Source organism: Rhinoraja longicauda, chromosome 4, assembly GCF_053455715.1.
Source record: "Rhinoraja longicauda isolate Sanriku21f chromosome 4, sRhiLon1.1, whole genome shotgun sequence".
Lineage (NCBI taxonomy): Eukaryota > Metazoa > Chordata > Chondrichthyes > Rajiformes > Arhynchobatidae > Rhinoraja > Rhinoraja longicauda.
In genome coordinates, this window is record NC_135956.1 from 71372177 (window position 1) to 71390191 (window position 18015).

At 40.1% G+C, this 18015-nt stretch overlaps 1 protein-coding gene across 6 annotated transcripts in view; it reads left to right on the forward strand.

Moving 5' to 3' along the window:
• vps13b (vacuolar protein sorting 13 homolog B) overlaps positions 1-18015 on the forward strand; it is a 752723-nt gene that overhangs the window by 21555 nt on the left and 713153 nt on the right. For all 6 annotated transcript variants that reach the window (XR_013547184.1, XM_078398050.1, XM_078398047.1 and 3 more), the window contains exon 4: positions 17038-17158. Coding sequence is in view for 5 of the 6 variants with exons in the window: in XM_078398050.1 (XP_078254176.1) it covers positions 17038-17158 (121 nt within the window). In the remaining variant the exon portion in view is untranslated. The remainder of the gene's footprint in view (positions 1-17037; positions 17159-18015) is intronic.

An 18015-nucleotide genomic window follows, 5' to 3' on the forward strand; every position in this document is an offset into this window, starting at 1 on the left:
AAAGGAGGTGATTTAAGGAGAATTTGATTGTAAAATTTTGGCAGCTGAAGCACTATCACTAATGATCAACAAAGGGGCAGATGCACATAAGACTGGAGCTTTAAAAACACTGAAAAATTGATGCATTGTAGCATTAGAGATTACAAAGATATGGAAGGATGAGGTAATGTAAGGACTTAAGCACAAAGATGAAGGATTTTGACTTTAGGCTTGGGATCCATGGGGTAGAGTGCAGTAGATCAGTGAGTGGACAGGATAAAGGATAAAATGGTAATTGGTTTGTTCACATCCTCGAGTTCTTGGCCTAGTTCGAGGCCTGGTAGAGAATCAGTGAGGATGTCATTCAGTCTTATTTTTATTACATTGTTTATATTTTCTTCCCTCTGCGAGCTCGCAATCAGCCAATACATCGTACTTGATGACATTTGCTTGCCTTCTTAATTATTAAAGCTTGCCCTTTGTTTCCTTGAAAATTAAGCTAGAGACAACAGAGATATTAACTGTTTTACTCGTACACAAACTTGAAAATTTAATAGGAGAAATTGAAAGATTGAAGTGTGGATGCTCAATTTTTAAAAAAACGTGTGTGTGTGTGTACTTTTACAGAACAGAAAAATGTGGTTTGACTTACAATAATTGGCAAGGTTGTCACTTGCCATAGAAGAAAGCTTTCTGAAACATATGGTCAACTGAAAGAATAATAAACATTGGTATATTGTCAGATACATACCACACAGATTGAAAAATACCACATTGCTTCTTAAATTAGTAACATTTTAAAGAATTTACACAATTTGTAATTTGAATATAATTGTTTAAACCTTTTCACACAACTCTGTGACAGTTATAATTTCCAGCCTGCTTTATTGACTGCTCTGCAAAAAAAGATTTTGTCACATGTTGTAAACAGCCTTGGGGATGTGATATAAGTAGCAGAAAAAAATAGCATTTTATGATGGGCGAAAATCAGAATTCTATCTGATCAGTGCTTGAATGGATTATTAAACTGTTCAAAATATGGCACTCTTGGAAATTTTTCTGAGCACATTCTTATTTTAAGATGTAGAAAGGACATTCCCAATCTGACCACCAGTTTTTCTCCATTGACTAATCTCATTTGTTAATTATCTTAAAATGATCCTGTGAAGAAAAGTATAGCCACAGACCAGTCTTTTATTGCTCTGCTGACTAAGACCATGGTAACAGCAATAGTTAAAATAAAAACAGGATTTCTACAATGATAGAATTAAACAAGTTTTACAAATGATGTGAACTATCATAGATTATATTTGATGGTTAATTGTTTTCTGACAATAGTTTAGAGGCATTGTAATTTGAAGGTGCTTCAAATGCACCTATGTTTCTCCTTAAACTTACTTGTATATCTGTAATGTAAATCAAGTAAGTCAATTTACTTGAAAATTCATCATATTTTACCCATTATTTGGTGCAGATTGAGATCCAGGTTGAGATATTTTGTCAGAAATCAACATTTTTAATCATTTATAATTTACCATCAATGTTTAAATGTCAGTCAGATAATCATCCACATTGCTGTAGCACTTTCATCTATTTTCTAGGAACCATTTATTGTTATGTATTCTAAGCCTTTTATTGTGTTGATCCTGAAGCAGGACTTGACTGACTGAATCTCTCAACCTTTCTGTCATTGAATAAACAGGATCTCTGATCCCAAGAGTACTGTTTAAAGAGAATTAGCAACATGAATAGAGTAAAGAAACCCATCTTGTATGTTTAGTAGCAAGAGTTGCAGGTGTTTCTTTGTTACGTTTTTGTAAATTGACTCATGGTGTATGTCAGTAGATGCTCCATTAGTAGCAGTCCCATCTCTGTCACACGTCCCATCACAGCGATTTCAATACACAATCTATCCTGCCCCGACACTGCTGCTCTGAATGAGTGTTGTGCTGTCGGAAATTCCAGCTTTAAAAAATGGGATATTAAATTAGGATATTAACACATTCTATGGTATCAAGCACTGGTCAGTACACAAGGTTCTTCCATGTGTACAGGCCAGAGTTTATTCAGCATCACTTCAGTGTTTAACCAACGTTATTGCAATGTAGGTGCAAGGAACCGCAGACGCTGACTTACAAAAAAAGTGCTGCTATAAGTCAGCAGGTCAAGCAGCATCTCTGGAGAACATGAATAGGTGGCATTTCGGGTTGGTACTCTTTATTGAAATATATTTTCAAATCAACAGTTGTAATTTTGAGACCATAACAGAGATTATACTTCAAAACAGACTCCATTGGGTGATGAACTCATGGATATTGAAGGGTAGCGATATTTCATACACAATGGAGTGCCATAGATTACATAAAACCCCAAATCTTGAACTTATTTGGTCTGGCAGCAAATGAAGGACCATTTACGTGAAAGGATAACGTTTCCAAGAAATTGTCCGTCTAATGGTTGGAAAGAATTGCAGATGCTGGTTTACACTGAAGATAGACACAAAATGCTGGAGCGAAGAAGGGTCTCAACCCGAAACGTCACCTACTCCTTTTCTCTAGAGATGCTGCCTGACCTGCTGAGTTACTCCAGCATTTTGTGTCTATCCAATGATTGGAGAGGTTGGTTTACCTAGCAATGTGTACCTAGCAAATGTGATGAGCATTGATGAACCGGAACTTTTATTGTCACAATTGTTAATTCAAAAATTCAGGGATTTGGGATATGAGAACTATCTGTGAAGGCTGAATACCCTTTGTGAAGCCTGGTTTAATTTAATTTAGTGATACAGCGCAGACACAGTCCATTTGGCCCACCGAGTCTGCACCAACCAGTGAACCCCATGCATTAACACTATCTTACACACTCTAGGCACAATTTACATTTGTACCAAGCCAATTAACCTACAAACCTATACATCTTTGGAGTGTGGGAGGAAACCGAAGATCTCAGAAAACCCAAGCGGTCATGGAGAGAACGTACAAACTCTGTACGGATAGCACCTGTAGTTGGGATCAAACCCGTGTCTCGGGCCTTGTAAGCTCTGTAAGACAGCAACTCTACCGTTGGGCCACCGTGCCACAGTTGTGCTAAGAAGGCGTATTGTGTTGAGCTAAGAGTGGCTTCCTGTTTAAACAGTGGAATTTTATAACATAGAAAATGACCACATGGCTTATCTTGCCTACTTGGACTTTCTGAATGAGTTACCAATTCGTCTACGCCATGCTGAAACATTGCAATTTTTTTATTTTGATGATTCAAACCCCTCTTGGAAGTTATTATTGAATCAGCTTCCACCACTCTTTCAGGCAATGTGTTCGTGATCATAACAATTCACTCAGTGAAGGGGAGAAGAAAATATCCATTCCAGAATTTTTGCCAATAATTTAAAATTGGTCTCTTCAAATCCTCTGTCAGTGGAAACTGTTCCTACCCATCTAATGTTTCAAATGCTCTCTTGATTTTGAATACCTCTTTTGAATCTTTCACCTTCGCTAAAAACAACAATCCCAGTCTTTCCAAATACCAAAAAGAGTTCATCCTTGACCTTGTAAAGGCCTTTCCAGCATGTGATGTCAGCGATAAACAGCGATAAATAAAAGCTCAAATTCCCTTGTTTTATGAACTTTTATGAGCAGCTTTAGGCTTTAAATCCCGTTAATATCAGTTTTGTTGAACAGCAATTAAAAATGATTGAAGAGAGACTTAAATTAATATAACACCTTTTGTGACCGTAGGACATCCCAAAGTACTTTACATCCTTTGAAGTACGTGGAACATGGAACAGTACATCACAGGAACAGGCTCTTTGGCCCACAAGTCTGTGCCAAACATGATACCAAGACCAACCCTTATCCGCTTGCACATAATCCATATCTCTCCTAGTGGTTATCGAAAAGTCTTTTAAATGCTACTATTGTATCTACCTTTACCACTTGTTCCAGGCACTCATCACCCTCTGTGTAAAATAAAATCTTGCCCTCACATCTCCTTTACATTTTACACCTTCTGAACTAACATTTCTGTTCTAATGAAGGCAATTGGGCAGCCAAAGTAAATTGTTTGAGACACAAAGATGCTGGAATCTTGAGCAAAGCATTCAATACCATTATCCCATCCAAGGTCATCTCCAAACATGTGGAACTTGAAGTTAGCACTTGCTTCTGCAACTGAATGCTCGGCTTCCGAACCAACATTCCACAATCAGTGAGGATAGGTGACAAATCATCCTCTACAATAATCCTGAATACTGGTGCCCCGCAAGGATGCATTCTCCAATAATGACAAGACAGAGTACAAGAAGGAGATTGAGAACCATTTAACCTGGTGCTAAGACAACAATCTTTCCCTCAAGTCAGCAAGACAAAGGAAGCGAACCAGTACACATAATTCAGTATACATTGACGGTGCCGAATTAGAGCTAGTTGAAAGCTTCAAGTTCCTCGGAGTAAATATCACCAGCAACTTGTCCTGGACCAACCATATTGAAGCAATGGCCATGAAAGCACACCAACACCTCTACTTCCTTAGAAGACCTAGGAAGTTCAGCATGTCCCCAACAACTCTCACCAACTTCTACAAATTTGCGTTAGAAAGCATTTGATCGGGATGCTTCACAGCATGGTTTGGAAAAAGTTTCATCCAAGACTGCAAGAAATTGCAGAGAATTGTGGACGCAGCCCAGACCAGCACGCAAACTAACCTCCCTTCCATTGACTTCATCTACACTTCACTCTGCCTCAGCAAGGCCACCAGCATAATCAAGGACAGGTCGCACCCCATCATTCCCTCTGTTCCCCTTTCCCACCAGGCAAGAGGTATAGAAGTGTAAAAACGCATAGTGATAGTTTCTTCCCAGCTGTTATCAGGCAACTGAACCATCCTGTCACTAACTTGGAGACCCTCAGACTACCTTAAATCGGACTTTAGTGCACTTTGTGTTGCACTGTACTTTAATCCCTTTATCCTGTATCTGTACACTGTTGATGGTTTGATTGTAATCATCTAAAATATTTCTGCTGACTGGATAGCACGCAACAAAAAAGCTTTTCACTATCTCAGTACACATGATAATAAACTAACCTAAACTAAACTGAATAGCATATATTAACAAATGGAAGAACTGACTTGCCCACATGATAGTTGAATAATTAGAACACAAAAGGAAGCCATCTGTCTATCGTCAATGCCAGATCCTAAAAGAACAATGGCACAAGTCCCATTCCTCTATTCGTTCTCTGTATCCCTGAAAATTGCTTGGGATCAAGGGCTTAACTCTTTCCCCTCACCTTAAATGTATGTCCTCTCGTTCTGTGGGTAAAAAAGTCAATGGAGCTCCTCCATCTATTCCCCTCATGATCTTATACACCTCTGTAAAATCATTCCTCATCCACCTACACGAAGGAATGAAGTCCTAGCTTACCCAACCTCTCCTGATTGCTCAGGCCCTCGAGTCTTGGCAACATCCTCTTAAATCTTCTCTTCACTCTTTCCAGCTTATCAAATCTTTCCTTTAGCAGGGTGACCAAAACTGAACACAATGCTCCGAATATGGCCTCACCAACATCTTGTAAGTTGTATCTTTGGTTGCACTACAGTCCACATTTTTGGCATTATTATGGTGCTCTAGATTAGTTATTAATTTATTGCATTTTTGATTATATATTTGTGTGTTTTTGCCTTTCTGGGCCTATTAAGCTGCAGCAAGCATAAATTTAATTTTAATCCGTTGTCGGTATAACAATTAAAGACAATTAAACACTCTTGACTCTTTGGACTCCCAAAAGTGTTCTTAAAAATATTTTCGATGCTGAGCAGATATGAATGTGCATTTAAGTATTATACCATTTTGTACAAAATGTTTTTTATATTGTTTGCTACCTAAAATTAGAATTGGAGGGATTTTCTGGTGGAGTGAAATTTTCTTTTTAAGAAGTGTTTCAAATAGTTGTTGACAAACTAGTACAACTAATTTCACAGCTTTTCAAAAGGTAGCAGAGCAGATTGCTGCATTGTCGTCTTCACTTGTTTCCAGCCGCACATATTTAACTTATTAATGAGGACCTGTGACTGATGCCAAGATGTTGCACATGGTGTGCCTGGGGTTTTGGTTTGCTGATGAAGACATCTGAAGGATTATAGTTTCTTTAGAACTAAACCGGAAAAGATTTCAGAATAGGCAGGAACTGGAGTCCTGCCTTCTCTGCTTAACTCAATAAGCAACTTTTGGAAGATCTACTCTTTATTATTGGCTCGTTGAACTTCCTTAACACAGCTGGAACAGTGCAAAGTTGATAAATGAATAACAGAAAATCTACTGCCACAGTGTAGAGGGCCAGCAGAAAGTTTAAAAAAAATTAATGGAGTTTTTAAAAGTGATGTTTCGATGCTTCTAATGTATTGTGAGAAAGATGTGAGCCAGGACGGTTTAACAAAAAATAAAGTTAAAAAATTGACATATTGATAATACGTATATCAGTATTTTTATGACAGTAATTGAGAAACAGTGGGTAAATAGAGTCTTCGACAACAATAAGACTATCCCAACTTCACTGAAGTTCTGCAGACCAGATTTTCAATGTTTGAAAAATTCAAATTTGACAATATATTCAGGTTTCTTTTTTCTGTCAGAGTACAATTTCTATTGGCAGGCAGAAGATATAAACGCTTTAAGGAAACATAGAAACATAGAAAATAGGTGCATTTGGCCCTTCGAGCCAGCACCGCCATTCATTGTGATCATGGCTGATCATCTACACTCAGTAACCTGTGCCTGCCTTCTCCCCATATCTCTTGATTCCACTAGCCCCTTGAGCTCTATCTAACTCTCTTTTAAATTCATCCAGTGAATTGGCCCCCACTGCCTTCTGTGGCAGAGAATTCCACAAATTCACAACTCTCAGGGTGAAAAACGTTTCTTCTCACCTCAGTTTTAAATGGCCTCCCCTTTATTTGGAACCTGCATCAGATTCTTCCCCACTGTTATCTGACCCTTGAAAAGACGTCTCATAAGCTAAACATGTCTCCCAATCTACCTTGTTGCATTCCTTATACTTAATTTTTATATCTACACTTTCTGTAACTCTATAATATACACTTTTGTCTCCTTTCTCTTTTTTCCACTTTCTGTTATACGTGAGTAATTTGATTGTGGCATGATTTACCTGGATAGCAGGCAAAACAAAGCTTTTCTTGGTATCTCGGCACACATGACAATGATAAACCGATACCAATATTTGCTTACTTTCAAATCTGGTTTTATCTTTTTGCTCTTATTCACTGTGCACAAACTGTTAAATTCTTTTATATTTAAGTGTGGAAATACTTTAAACTTTTAAATATTGTATGATAGTGATGTGAGTGGTAATGGCAAGAGAAAATCTATTGTGTAATTCAGAGTTCCAAATTGATTTTGAAAAGCAAGGCACATCGAATCGGAACTTTATTTGATCTTGGTGTGGAGTTGCAAAATTTTGAAAAATAAAGTGAAAAAATCCATCTCAGAATATTAATTTCAAATGCTGTTAGAATGGTTGTGGATAGGGTGTCTATCATGTGCTTTGCTATATCAAAGATGGTGTTGAGCTTCTTGAGTGTTGTTGACGTTGAATTCGCTCGTGTAAGTGGAAGATATTCCATCACACTTTTCATCGAAGCATTGTGGATGATGGACAGGGTTTTGGGATTTCGGAGGTTAGTTACTTATCACAGGAATCTGAGCCGCTGACCTGCTCTTGTAGCCAAATTTTATATATTGTTACTCTAGTTCAGTTTCTGGTCAATCATGATGGTTTCTGGTCATTACCATCATTGAATCATACAGAATATTGATAGTGGTGTTTTAATGATAGTTCTGCCGTTGAATTTCAGGAGGTTATAGCTTGATGAGGGAGCTCAAGATGCTTGAGCCTAGGACACTCCGAGGAGCTACTGTAGAGATGTCCTGTGGCTGAGATGTTTGACTCCAGCCGCCACAAAGTTCTTCCGTTGTGCTAGGTACGATTCTAACCATTGGAGGGACCCCCCTGATTCCTATTGACTCCAGTTTAACAGCCTGCCACTGAGGCAGAGCCAACCCTTATTTATGGTGCCATCATTGAGGTGTTTCCCTGATTTTTTTAAAGCAAGTAGTTTCTTTGAAGAAGAAGCCTTTGCCCATGACGACCACGGTGCCCCATCTACACTAGTCCCATCTGCCTATATTTGGCCCATATATCCCTTTAAATCTTTCCTATCCACGTACCTGTCCAAATGTCTTTTAAATGTTGTTATAGTACCTGCCTCATTTACCTCCCCTGGTAGCTCATTCCATTTATCCGCCACTCTCTGAGAGAAAATGTTGGCCTCTCAGGTTCCTATTCAATCTTTCCTCTCTCACCTTAAACCTATGTCCATTGTTTTCTGATTCCCCTGGAAATGGGGAAACTTCTGACAGTGGGTCAAAAGGCCAGATATTTCATCTGGCTGTGAAGGTCGAGAATGTGGGGTTTGCAGTCTCAGGATATGGGTAAAGCATTTAGATGTGAGGAGAATTTTGTTCACTCGAATGGTGGAAAATGTATAGAATTCTTCACTGCAGTATTTGCTAAATACATTATAGAAGGAGATGAATTTCCATGCACTGAAGGCATCAAAGGGAACAAGGAGACATAGGGAATACAGGTGCTCCTGAACTTACAATGGGGTTATGTTCCGAGAAACCCATCGTAAACCGAAAATATTGTAAGTCGAAATGCATTTAATGCACCTGATCGCGTGGCCGGGAGCGAGCTGCGGCTCGCTAGGGGTCGCTGCCGTCTGCACCATCGCAAAGTCGAAATATCGGACGTCGAAGCGCCGTAAGTCGGGGAGCATCTGTATGTGATTGAGAGCAGGTTTGAAGTGTGAATTTTTCTTTCACTTGACAAGCCTACCATTCCAGGAATAAACCGTGTGAACCCTTAGTCTCAAGTATATCCTGCACTGAAAATTCCAGATGCCCGCTCACCAGGGCTGGATAATTGAAACAATCTAGTACTCAAATCATCTTGCTTCTGTTGTATTTTAAGTGGGTGCTCAACATGCATGTTATTTGCACCACCAGATTCAGGAACATTTTCTCCTCTATCAGGCTTCTTCGATAAGCGAGGGTACTGTCCGATTTATGTATAGTATTATCTGATTTGATTGGATAACATTCAAAACAAAGCTTTCCACTGTACCTTGGTACACGTGGCAATAATAAACCTAAACCTGAACCTAAACCCCAAAATGTTAAGCTTCAGTGATTTGGATACAAAGACATTCAGTTTCCTCTGAATGTCAAGCTTATTGGTAGGGATGAAAATTATTTTTACCAGGTCTCAGGACATTTGGTAAAAACATAGTTGAAGGGGAATTATTTTCTACAATTTCCCAAAATGACTATTAGTCCCATAATTCTGCTCCCTTGAGCATTCTAATTTTGATTCATTTTGGCTTTGACTGCCAGAATCCAAAACATTGGAATTACCTCCCTTAAACTCTCCATGCTTCTTACTTGTTATTGTTTTTTAAGGGACTTCTTAAAATCCAATTATTTGTGCTTTTGAACTGCTGCCTGTGCTATAAATGTTGTTAACATATTTATTTAGTATCAGACTCCAATACCGGATATTAGATGGAGTAAAAAAATCATAGAACTAATTAATTTGTTTTTATTTTCCTTCATTCAAGTTATGCTTTCATCTTTCAAGGTCTGGAGCAAGCTTGATATTCTCTGCACTAAGTTGCACTGTCCACATGACATCTGTGACTGTTGTGTTTGGAATGAGTGCTGCAGAATTTTACATTATTGGTACATCTTTGTAACTACTTCAGTCTGCAGTTACTTCATTGCCTTTCTATAGCTTTTACTTTAAACACAGATGTAATCTGTTGGGGGTTGACATGGTTTATTTGGCTTTTCCTTGTTTGGTGACAATCACTGATAGATTGTGTTTTGTTCCTGATTGAGGTTACTATTCTTTCTAGTTAATGTGATCTGATGTCTATCTTAGTACTTTAGAAATGTGCCACAGACTCGAAAGATGAGCAGTCATTCGCCAGGAGTTTGCTTATTTTGGGAGATGTTTGCTGTTCTAAGAGGCAGACAAAGCATGTTGCTTCATGGGGATGCTTCAATTAGCCCTTATGGAGGGGATGTAACTGATTTGTATGAGCTGTTGGAGACTGTTTTGTGAGCAAACTTGTAGGGTGATCTGAGTGTGAATAGAGTTTCTAACGTTTTATTTAATAGGGCCACAATTTAAACTGGTTCAAATATGCTTTGGCCAATAATCATTGCCATTTTTGGTACAATGATATTCTTGGATATTTCCTCTATATGGGCGCAGCAGTAGAGTTGCTGTCTTTCACGCCAGAGACCCGGGTTCGATCCTGACTATGGGTGCTGTCTGTATGGAGTTTGCGTGTTCTCCCCGCGACCTCTGTGGGTGTTCTCTGAGTGCTCCTGTCTCCTCCCACACTCCAAAGACGTACAGGTTTGTAAGTGAATTCTCTGAATGCATTCAAGAGAGAGCTAGATAGAGCTCTTAAGGATAGCGGAGTCAGTGGGTATAGGGAGAAGGTAGGAACGGGGTACTGATTGAGAATGATCAGCCATGATCACATCGAATGGTGGTGCTGGCTCGAAGGACCGAATGGCCTACTCCTGCACCTATTGTCTATTGTCTATTGAATTGGCTTGGTAAAATTGTAAATTGTCCCTGGTGCGTGTAGGATAGTGTTAGTGTGTGTGGATTGCTGGTTGGTGCGGACTCGGTGGGCCGAAGGGCCTGCTTCTGCATTGTATATCTAAACTAAACCATCATTTTTATATTTAAGTAAAAAAAGTGATTTAGAGGACAAGAAAGACAAAGGCATTTCTGTTAACCATGTTCCTCCAGCTAACACATTGAATCATTTTTTTTATTTATTGAAAGAATGCTTTGATAATTTAAATATATTAAATACTTGCATATCTCTTTGGGGGAAGAATCATTTAATTCAATTATGGTTTGCATAATTTCAAGTTGCTAAGAAGGTATGAGGCAGGAACTGGATAATTGGCTCCTCGAAGCTGCGCTGCCAGTCAGTAAGATCGTGGCTAGTCCAATCTTGCCCGCAACACCAATTTCATGCTCTCTTCTCACTTCACTTGATTCCCAGGTGGTTTAAATGATTGCGAAACTCTGCCTTGGAAATATCAGTGAGTCTGGCTTCACAGCTATCTGGGGTAGAGGATTCTGGAGATTCATGAACCTCTGAGAGTAGAAATTGCTCTTTGGCCCCCTCTGAAATATGCAATTATTAGTTGTAGAAACCTCCACAAGGGGGAACATCCTATCAGCATCTGCCAACAATCTTGTATGTTTCAATAAGATAATCTCTCATTCTTTCAAAGCTGCCAACGGGTGTCTGCCCGACTATTTTCAAACGTCAACCCTTTCTATCCAGGAATAGGTTTAGGTTTATTATTGTCACTTGTATCGAGGTACAGATAAAAGCTTGGTTTTGCGTGTTATCCAAACTGATCAGATATACCATACATAATACAATCAAGTCAAGCTCAAGTACAAGAGATAGACCAAAGGCGATGATACAAAGTGCAGAATATATTTCTCAGCATTGTACCAGATCAGTTCCATAGACCAAATAAGCCCAATATCCGTAGAGGATAGAGGTGAATCGGACAGTATCCTAGCTTGCGGAAGGACTGTGCAGAAGCCTGATAACAGAGGGGAAGAGGCTGTTCCTGAGTCGGGCAGTGCGCGCTTTCTAGCTTCTGTACTTACTGCTGTTTGAGAGCAGGGAGAAGAAGGAACGACTGAGGTGGGACGACTTTGATTATGTTGGTGGCTTTTCCGAGGAAGTATGAAATGTAGGTGGGGTCAATGGTGGGGAGTCTGGTCTGAGTGATGGAATGGGCTACATCTACAACTCCCAGCAATTTCTTGCTGTCTTGGGCAGAGTGGTTTCCAAACCAAGTTGTGATGCAACCTGACGACAGTATGCTTTCTATGTTGCATCTGTGGAAGTTGATAAAAGTCATTGGAGTCATACCAAATTTCCTCGGTCTCCTCAGGATGTAGAGGTGTTGGTGTGCCTTCTTGGCTGTCACATCAATGTGGTTGTGCAGCAGATCATTGGTAATATTAACACCAAGGATTTGAAGCTCTCAATGGTGGTGGCACGCTGGCTCAGCGGTAGAATTACTGCCTTGTAGCGAATGCAGCGCCGGAGACCCGGTTCGATCCCGACTACGGGTGCTATCTGTACGGAGTTTGTACGTTCTCCCCGTGATCTGCATGGGTTTTCTCCGAGATCCGAGGAGCAAAGAGGTCCTTCTGCAGTTGTACAGGGCCCTAGTGAGACAGCGCCTGGAGCACTGTGTGCAGTTTTGGTCTCCAAATTTGAGGAAGGATATTCTTGCTATTGAGGGCGTGCAGCGTAGGTTTACTAGGTTAATTCCCGGAATGGCGGGACTGTCCTATGTTGAAAGACTGGAGCGGCTAGGCTTGTATACACTGGAATTAAGAAGGATGAGAGGGGATCTTATCGAAACATATAAGATTATTAAGGGGTTGGACATGTTAGAGGTAGGAAACATGTTCCCATTGTTGGGGGAGTCCAGAACCAGGGGCCACATTTTTAGAGTAATGGGTAGGCCATTTAGAACGGAGATGAGGAAAAACTTTTTCAGTCAGAGTTGTAAATCAGTGGAATTCTCTGCTTCAGAAGGCAGTGGAGGCCAATTCTAAGAATGCATTCAAGAGAGAGCTTGATAGAGCTCTTAAGGGTAGCGGAGTCAGGGGGTATGGGGAGAAGGCAGGAACGGGGTACTGATTGAGAATGATCAGCCATGATCACATTGAATGGTGGTGCTGGCTCGAAGGGCCGAATGGCCTACGCCTGCACCTATTGTCTATTGTCTATCTTTGGTTTCCTCCCACATTCCAAAGACGTACAGGTATGTAGGTCAATTGGCTTGGTAAAATGTAAAAATAGTGGGTGTAGGACAGTGTTAATGTGTGGGGATCGCTGGTCGGCGTGGGCCGATAGGGCCTGTTTCCGCGCTATATCTCTAAACTAAAACCATTTTTACTTCCACAGCATTGATGCTGATTGTGGCATGGACTCCACCATGTTTCCTGAAGTGGATGACAAACTTCCCTGTCTTGCTGACATGCTGAGATTGAGGGAGCGGTCATTGTCCTGACACCATGTTACTAGGTTCTCAGTCTCCTTCCTCCACTCACTCGGCATTGTCTGTGATTCGGTTCATCCCAGTGGTATCCTAGTAAACCCTTATGCTACACCCATTACAACTATATTATTCCTAAAATGTGAGCAAATCAATATACAGTGCTCCAGGTGTGGCCTGCCAGCAGTTAGTAAAAATGTATCGAAATGTACCTATTTTTATACAAATAAAAGCCACCATTCCATGAGCCTTTTTAATAACGAATGCTTCATGTACCAGGACTCTTGGATCCTTTTCAACCACAATATTTTGTGGTATCTCTCCACTTAAATAATGATTTACTTTTTTTTGTCTTTCAAAATTGATAACCTACATTTTCCTATATTACACTCCAGCGTGCCAACTTTATGCCCGCTCACTCACTAAATGTCTTTGCACCTCTTTTTGTGTCCCCAGACTGTTTCCTATTTTTGCACCATAAGTAAATTTGACTACAAATATTAATTGTGAGTCTGGTAGTTTATGAATGTCATCTGAACCACTTAGACGAAGGGATTAAAAGTACCATTAGCAAATTTGCAGATGATACTAAGTTGGGGGTAGTGTGAATTGTGAGGAAGATGCAATAAGGCTGCAGGGTGACTTGGACAGGTTGTGTGAGTGGGCGGATACATGGCAGATACAGTTTAATGTAGATAAGTGTGAGGTTATTCACTTTGGAAGTAAGAATAGAAAGGCAGATTATTATCTGAATGGTGTCAAGTTAGGAGGAGGGGGAGTTCAACGAGATCTGGGTGTCCTAGTGCATCAGTCAATGAAAGGAAGTATGCAGGTACAGCAGGCAGTGAAGAAAGCCAATGGAATGTTGGCCTTCGTAACAAGAGGAGTTGAGTATAGGAGCAAAGAGGTCCTTCTACAGTTGTACCGGGCCCTGGTGAGACCGCACCTGGAGTACTGTGTGCAGTTTTGGTCTCCAAATTTGAGGAAGGATATTCTTGCTATGGAGGGCGTGCAGCGTAGGTTCACTAGGTTAATTCCCGGAATGGCGGGACTGTCGTATGTTGAAAGGCTGGAGCGATTGGGCTTGTATACACTGGAATTTAGAAGGATGAGGGGGGATCTTATTGAAACATATAAGATAATTAGGGGATTGGACACATTAGAGGCAGATAACATGTTCCCAATGTTGGGGGAGTCCAGAACAAGGGGCCACAGTTTGAGAATAAGGGGTAGGCCATTTAGAACGGAGATGAGGAAGAACTTTTTCAGTCAGAGGGTGGTGAAGGTGTGGAATTCTCTGCCTCAGAAGGCAGTGGAGGCCAGTTCGTTGGATGCTTTCAAGAGAGAGCTGGATAGAGCTCTTAAGGATAGCGGAGTGAGGGGGTATGGGGAGAAGGCAGGAACGGGGTATTGATTGAGAGTGATCAGCCATGATCGCATTGAATGGCGGTGCTGGCTCGAAGGGCTGAATGGCCTACTCCTGCACCTATTGTCTATTGTCTATTGTCTATTGTCTATTGTCTTTATTAAAGTTTGTGTGCTAGGTAACATGAAGAAATGATCTTTAAGCTTAAATTCTATTGAAATATTTATTTGTGCTAAAATAAGATGAGGTTGTTGAAAGTTCAGAAAGAATTCCATATTTTAAAATGTAGTCAATCAGTGGTGTGCAAAAGTGAAGTGCAAGAGGTTGGATTTGCATGAGTTGCATCAGTGGGGGAAGGGTAGCAGTGGAAGAATGTCACAGTGATTGTGAGAAGCGAGGCTATCTAAGGATCTGAAGGTGAGAAGTAGAGGGTACCCAAGAGAACACTGGAACAACAAAATTGGGCAAAATAGGCTGAGGCTTCAGTGAGCAGATGGGCTGAGGAGAACGATTTAATGATGGTGAAATTAGTTGTTATATGTCATGAGTGGATATGAGTTTGGAAGCTTTAGCTGAGGTTCAGGAATTATAAGATTACTACCAATTTGCAATATTTGAGATATTTGTCAAGAGTAGAGATAGAATTGAAAGTGAGCGGACGGACAGTATTTGTTCCAAGGGTAGCAATAATGTATTTGTTTCTGTCAGTATCTAACCAGAGGTAATCACATCCTTTTTTAGGTAGGATGTTGGGCAATTAGGCATGAAAAGGCAATATGTGATAACAAGTAACTGCAGATGCTAGTTTAAACCAAAGATAGACAGAAAATACTGAAGTAACTCAGCAGGTCAGGCAACATCTCTGGAGGAAATGGTTTGGTGACGTTTCGGGTCCGGACCCTTCTTCAGACTAAAGCAAGTAGGCTTATATAAAATAAAGGTGGAATGACCAAGGGAAGTGATGTGGAAGTGTCGATGGATATAATTTCTTATGGTAATTGATGCCAAATCTCAGGATAAAGTCAGTCCCATTATATGGATAATGTCGAAGATGTGACCAAAGAGAGATCCTTGTAGAAACAAGGAACTGCAGATAGGCACAACAAGTCAGTCTGTCTGTCTGTCTGTCTGTCTGTCTGTCTGTCTGTCTGTCTGTCTGTCTGTCTGTCTGTCTGTCTGTCTGTCTGTCTGTCTGTCTGTCTGTCTGTCTGTCTGTCTGTCTGTCTGTCTGTCTGTCTGCCTGCCTGCCTGTCTGTCTGTCTGTCTGTCTGTCTGTCTGTCTGTCTGTCTGTCTGTCTGTCTGTCTGTCTGTCTGTCTGTCTGTGTCTGTCTGTCTGTCTGTCTGTCTGTCTGTCTGTCTGTCTGTCTGTCTGTCTGTCTGTCTGTCTGTCTCTATCAATTTTGATGATAAGATACATCGTTATATTGCCAAAGTATAGAACACAACATACATATTTAAAATGCATGAATATAAATACAAGTGTACAATGCATGGGTAGATATGCCCATAGATATATATATGTATGCGTGTATGTGTACATGTTGGTCATTCGCTGTCTCACGAGGAATGGGCCCAATGGGTCCACTTGGTCTAGTTAAACTTAAATGGCTATTTTAAGTTGAGAGTGCTTTGGGATTTTCACCGAGCCTTTTAGCTGTGGAGAATACTTATTAGTGTATCATTGAGAGTTAAAATATGTTACATCTGACATTGTGAGAATGATTTTGTAGTGTGACAATATGGGATTACATCCCATGAAAGTGTCAGCTAATAACTTGCTTCACTATATGAATAAAATGGTTCAGATCTGGATGATTAGCTACTGCATAATCATGATCTTTCATTTGATTGTGGGAATGCCAGAATGGATCTTCACATCTCTGATGTTGAACATGCAGTTGTTATTTTACTCTCTTTTGGAAGATCTGGCGGACAGTTCTGACAAACATTAGGAGGGAAGTTATCCCTGGAGTCCTGGCTGGTATTAACCCCTCAAGCAGCATCCCAAAGATGGTAATATAGGCCTTCATACATACATGATGTGCATAAATTGGACGTGATGTTTACTTCATTACAGTAATACCTAGCTTCACTTCAAGGCTGCACAGATAGTTTTTTTTTCTTATTTTGCATTTTCTGACAGGCACTTGAATGGTGCAGTATAAATGTGAGTCTTTATTAGTTTCTCTTTCTTTCCTTCCTTTTTTAAGCCATCTACGTGCCGTGGTATGAAAATTCTAAATTGAGTCATTTAACTTTATTGAGGTGGTGCATTATCTCTGACAAAGATTCGATCTTAATAAAAATGTATTAGATAGATTCATTTCATGTGCAGATTAGAACAGATCTTCACTTCATTATGGGTGTGTGTATGCAGTGGAAACAACTCTTTTGTCATAAAGGGAAAAAAACTAATCCAGTTTAATTTGAAGGTTTTGGATGTCTATATAAACGTATCCAGATGTCTTAACCAGATTTGTTGCTGTTTTGTAGAATGATCATGAGAGCTGTGGCTCCAGTTCAACAACCCGTAGCACCACAGAGAGTGTAAAATCTTCAGCTAAAACTCGTCGCATCCATCAAGTAGCTTCTACTGACCCTGACTTACCTCCAGGTGAGTGACATATGAAGGGAGATGGGGAACATAAGAATTAAACAATATAGGTAAGACCACTTATAATTAAGAAAATATTAGTTTCAGAACCTGCATTAATGTTATGGTGATCAGCTTTGACTTTTGGGCGTACTGAAGACATTTTATAGTCACATTGATCTGGCGTCAAAACCTTCCTGAGTGATATTCCTTTTTCCTTAACTGTGGCTTCCCCCCTAACGCAATGGATAAACTACCAATTATGTCTCCACAGTTTCCTGCACTTCTGCTCTCACCCTCTCCTATCCTAGCTGAATCAAGGATAGTGTGCCCCTTGTTCTTACCTTTTACTCCACCAGCAACATGTTTTCCACTATAATTCCAGCCATCTTCAAGAAGATTCTACTACCAAATATGTCTTATGCTCCTCGCATTCCACATTCCAAAACAACCATTTGTGATTGTTTGCTTTGCTCTTTGCTCCTCCACCTTCACCAACTATACCCTTGTAATGCCGCTTTTCAATGCAATTGCAGGAAATGTAACACCTGCCCTTTTACATTTTCCTTTACTATCATCCTGGGACCTAAGCAATCTTTTCCATTTGAAGAAGCAATTCACGACCTTCGAATTCAATATATTGCATTTGGGTCTAATGATCTGCTCTCCTCTACATTGGACACGAAATGCAGGTTGAATGACTGATATTTCTGAGCACATCCGTTGTGTCTGCAAGAGTGACCCGAAGCTTCCAGTTTGCCTATTATTTTAATTTATTTTTCACCCCACTTCTATCTGATTGCTCACTCATTGACCTATTACACTTTACAAACTAAGCTCAAGGAACAGGTACGTGGATAGGAAAGGTTTAGAAGGAT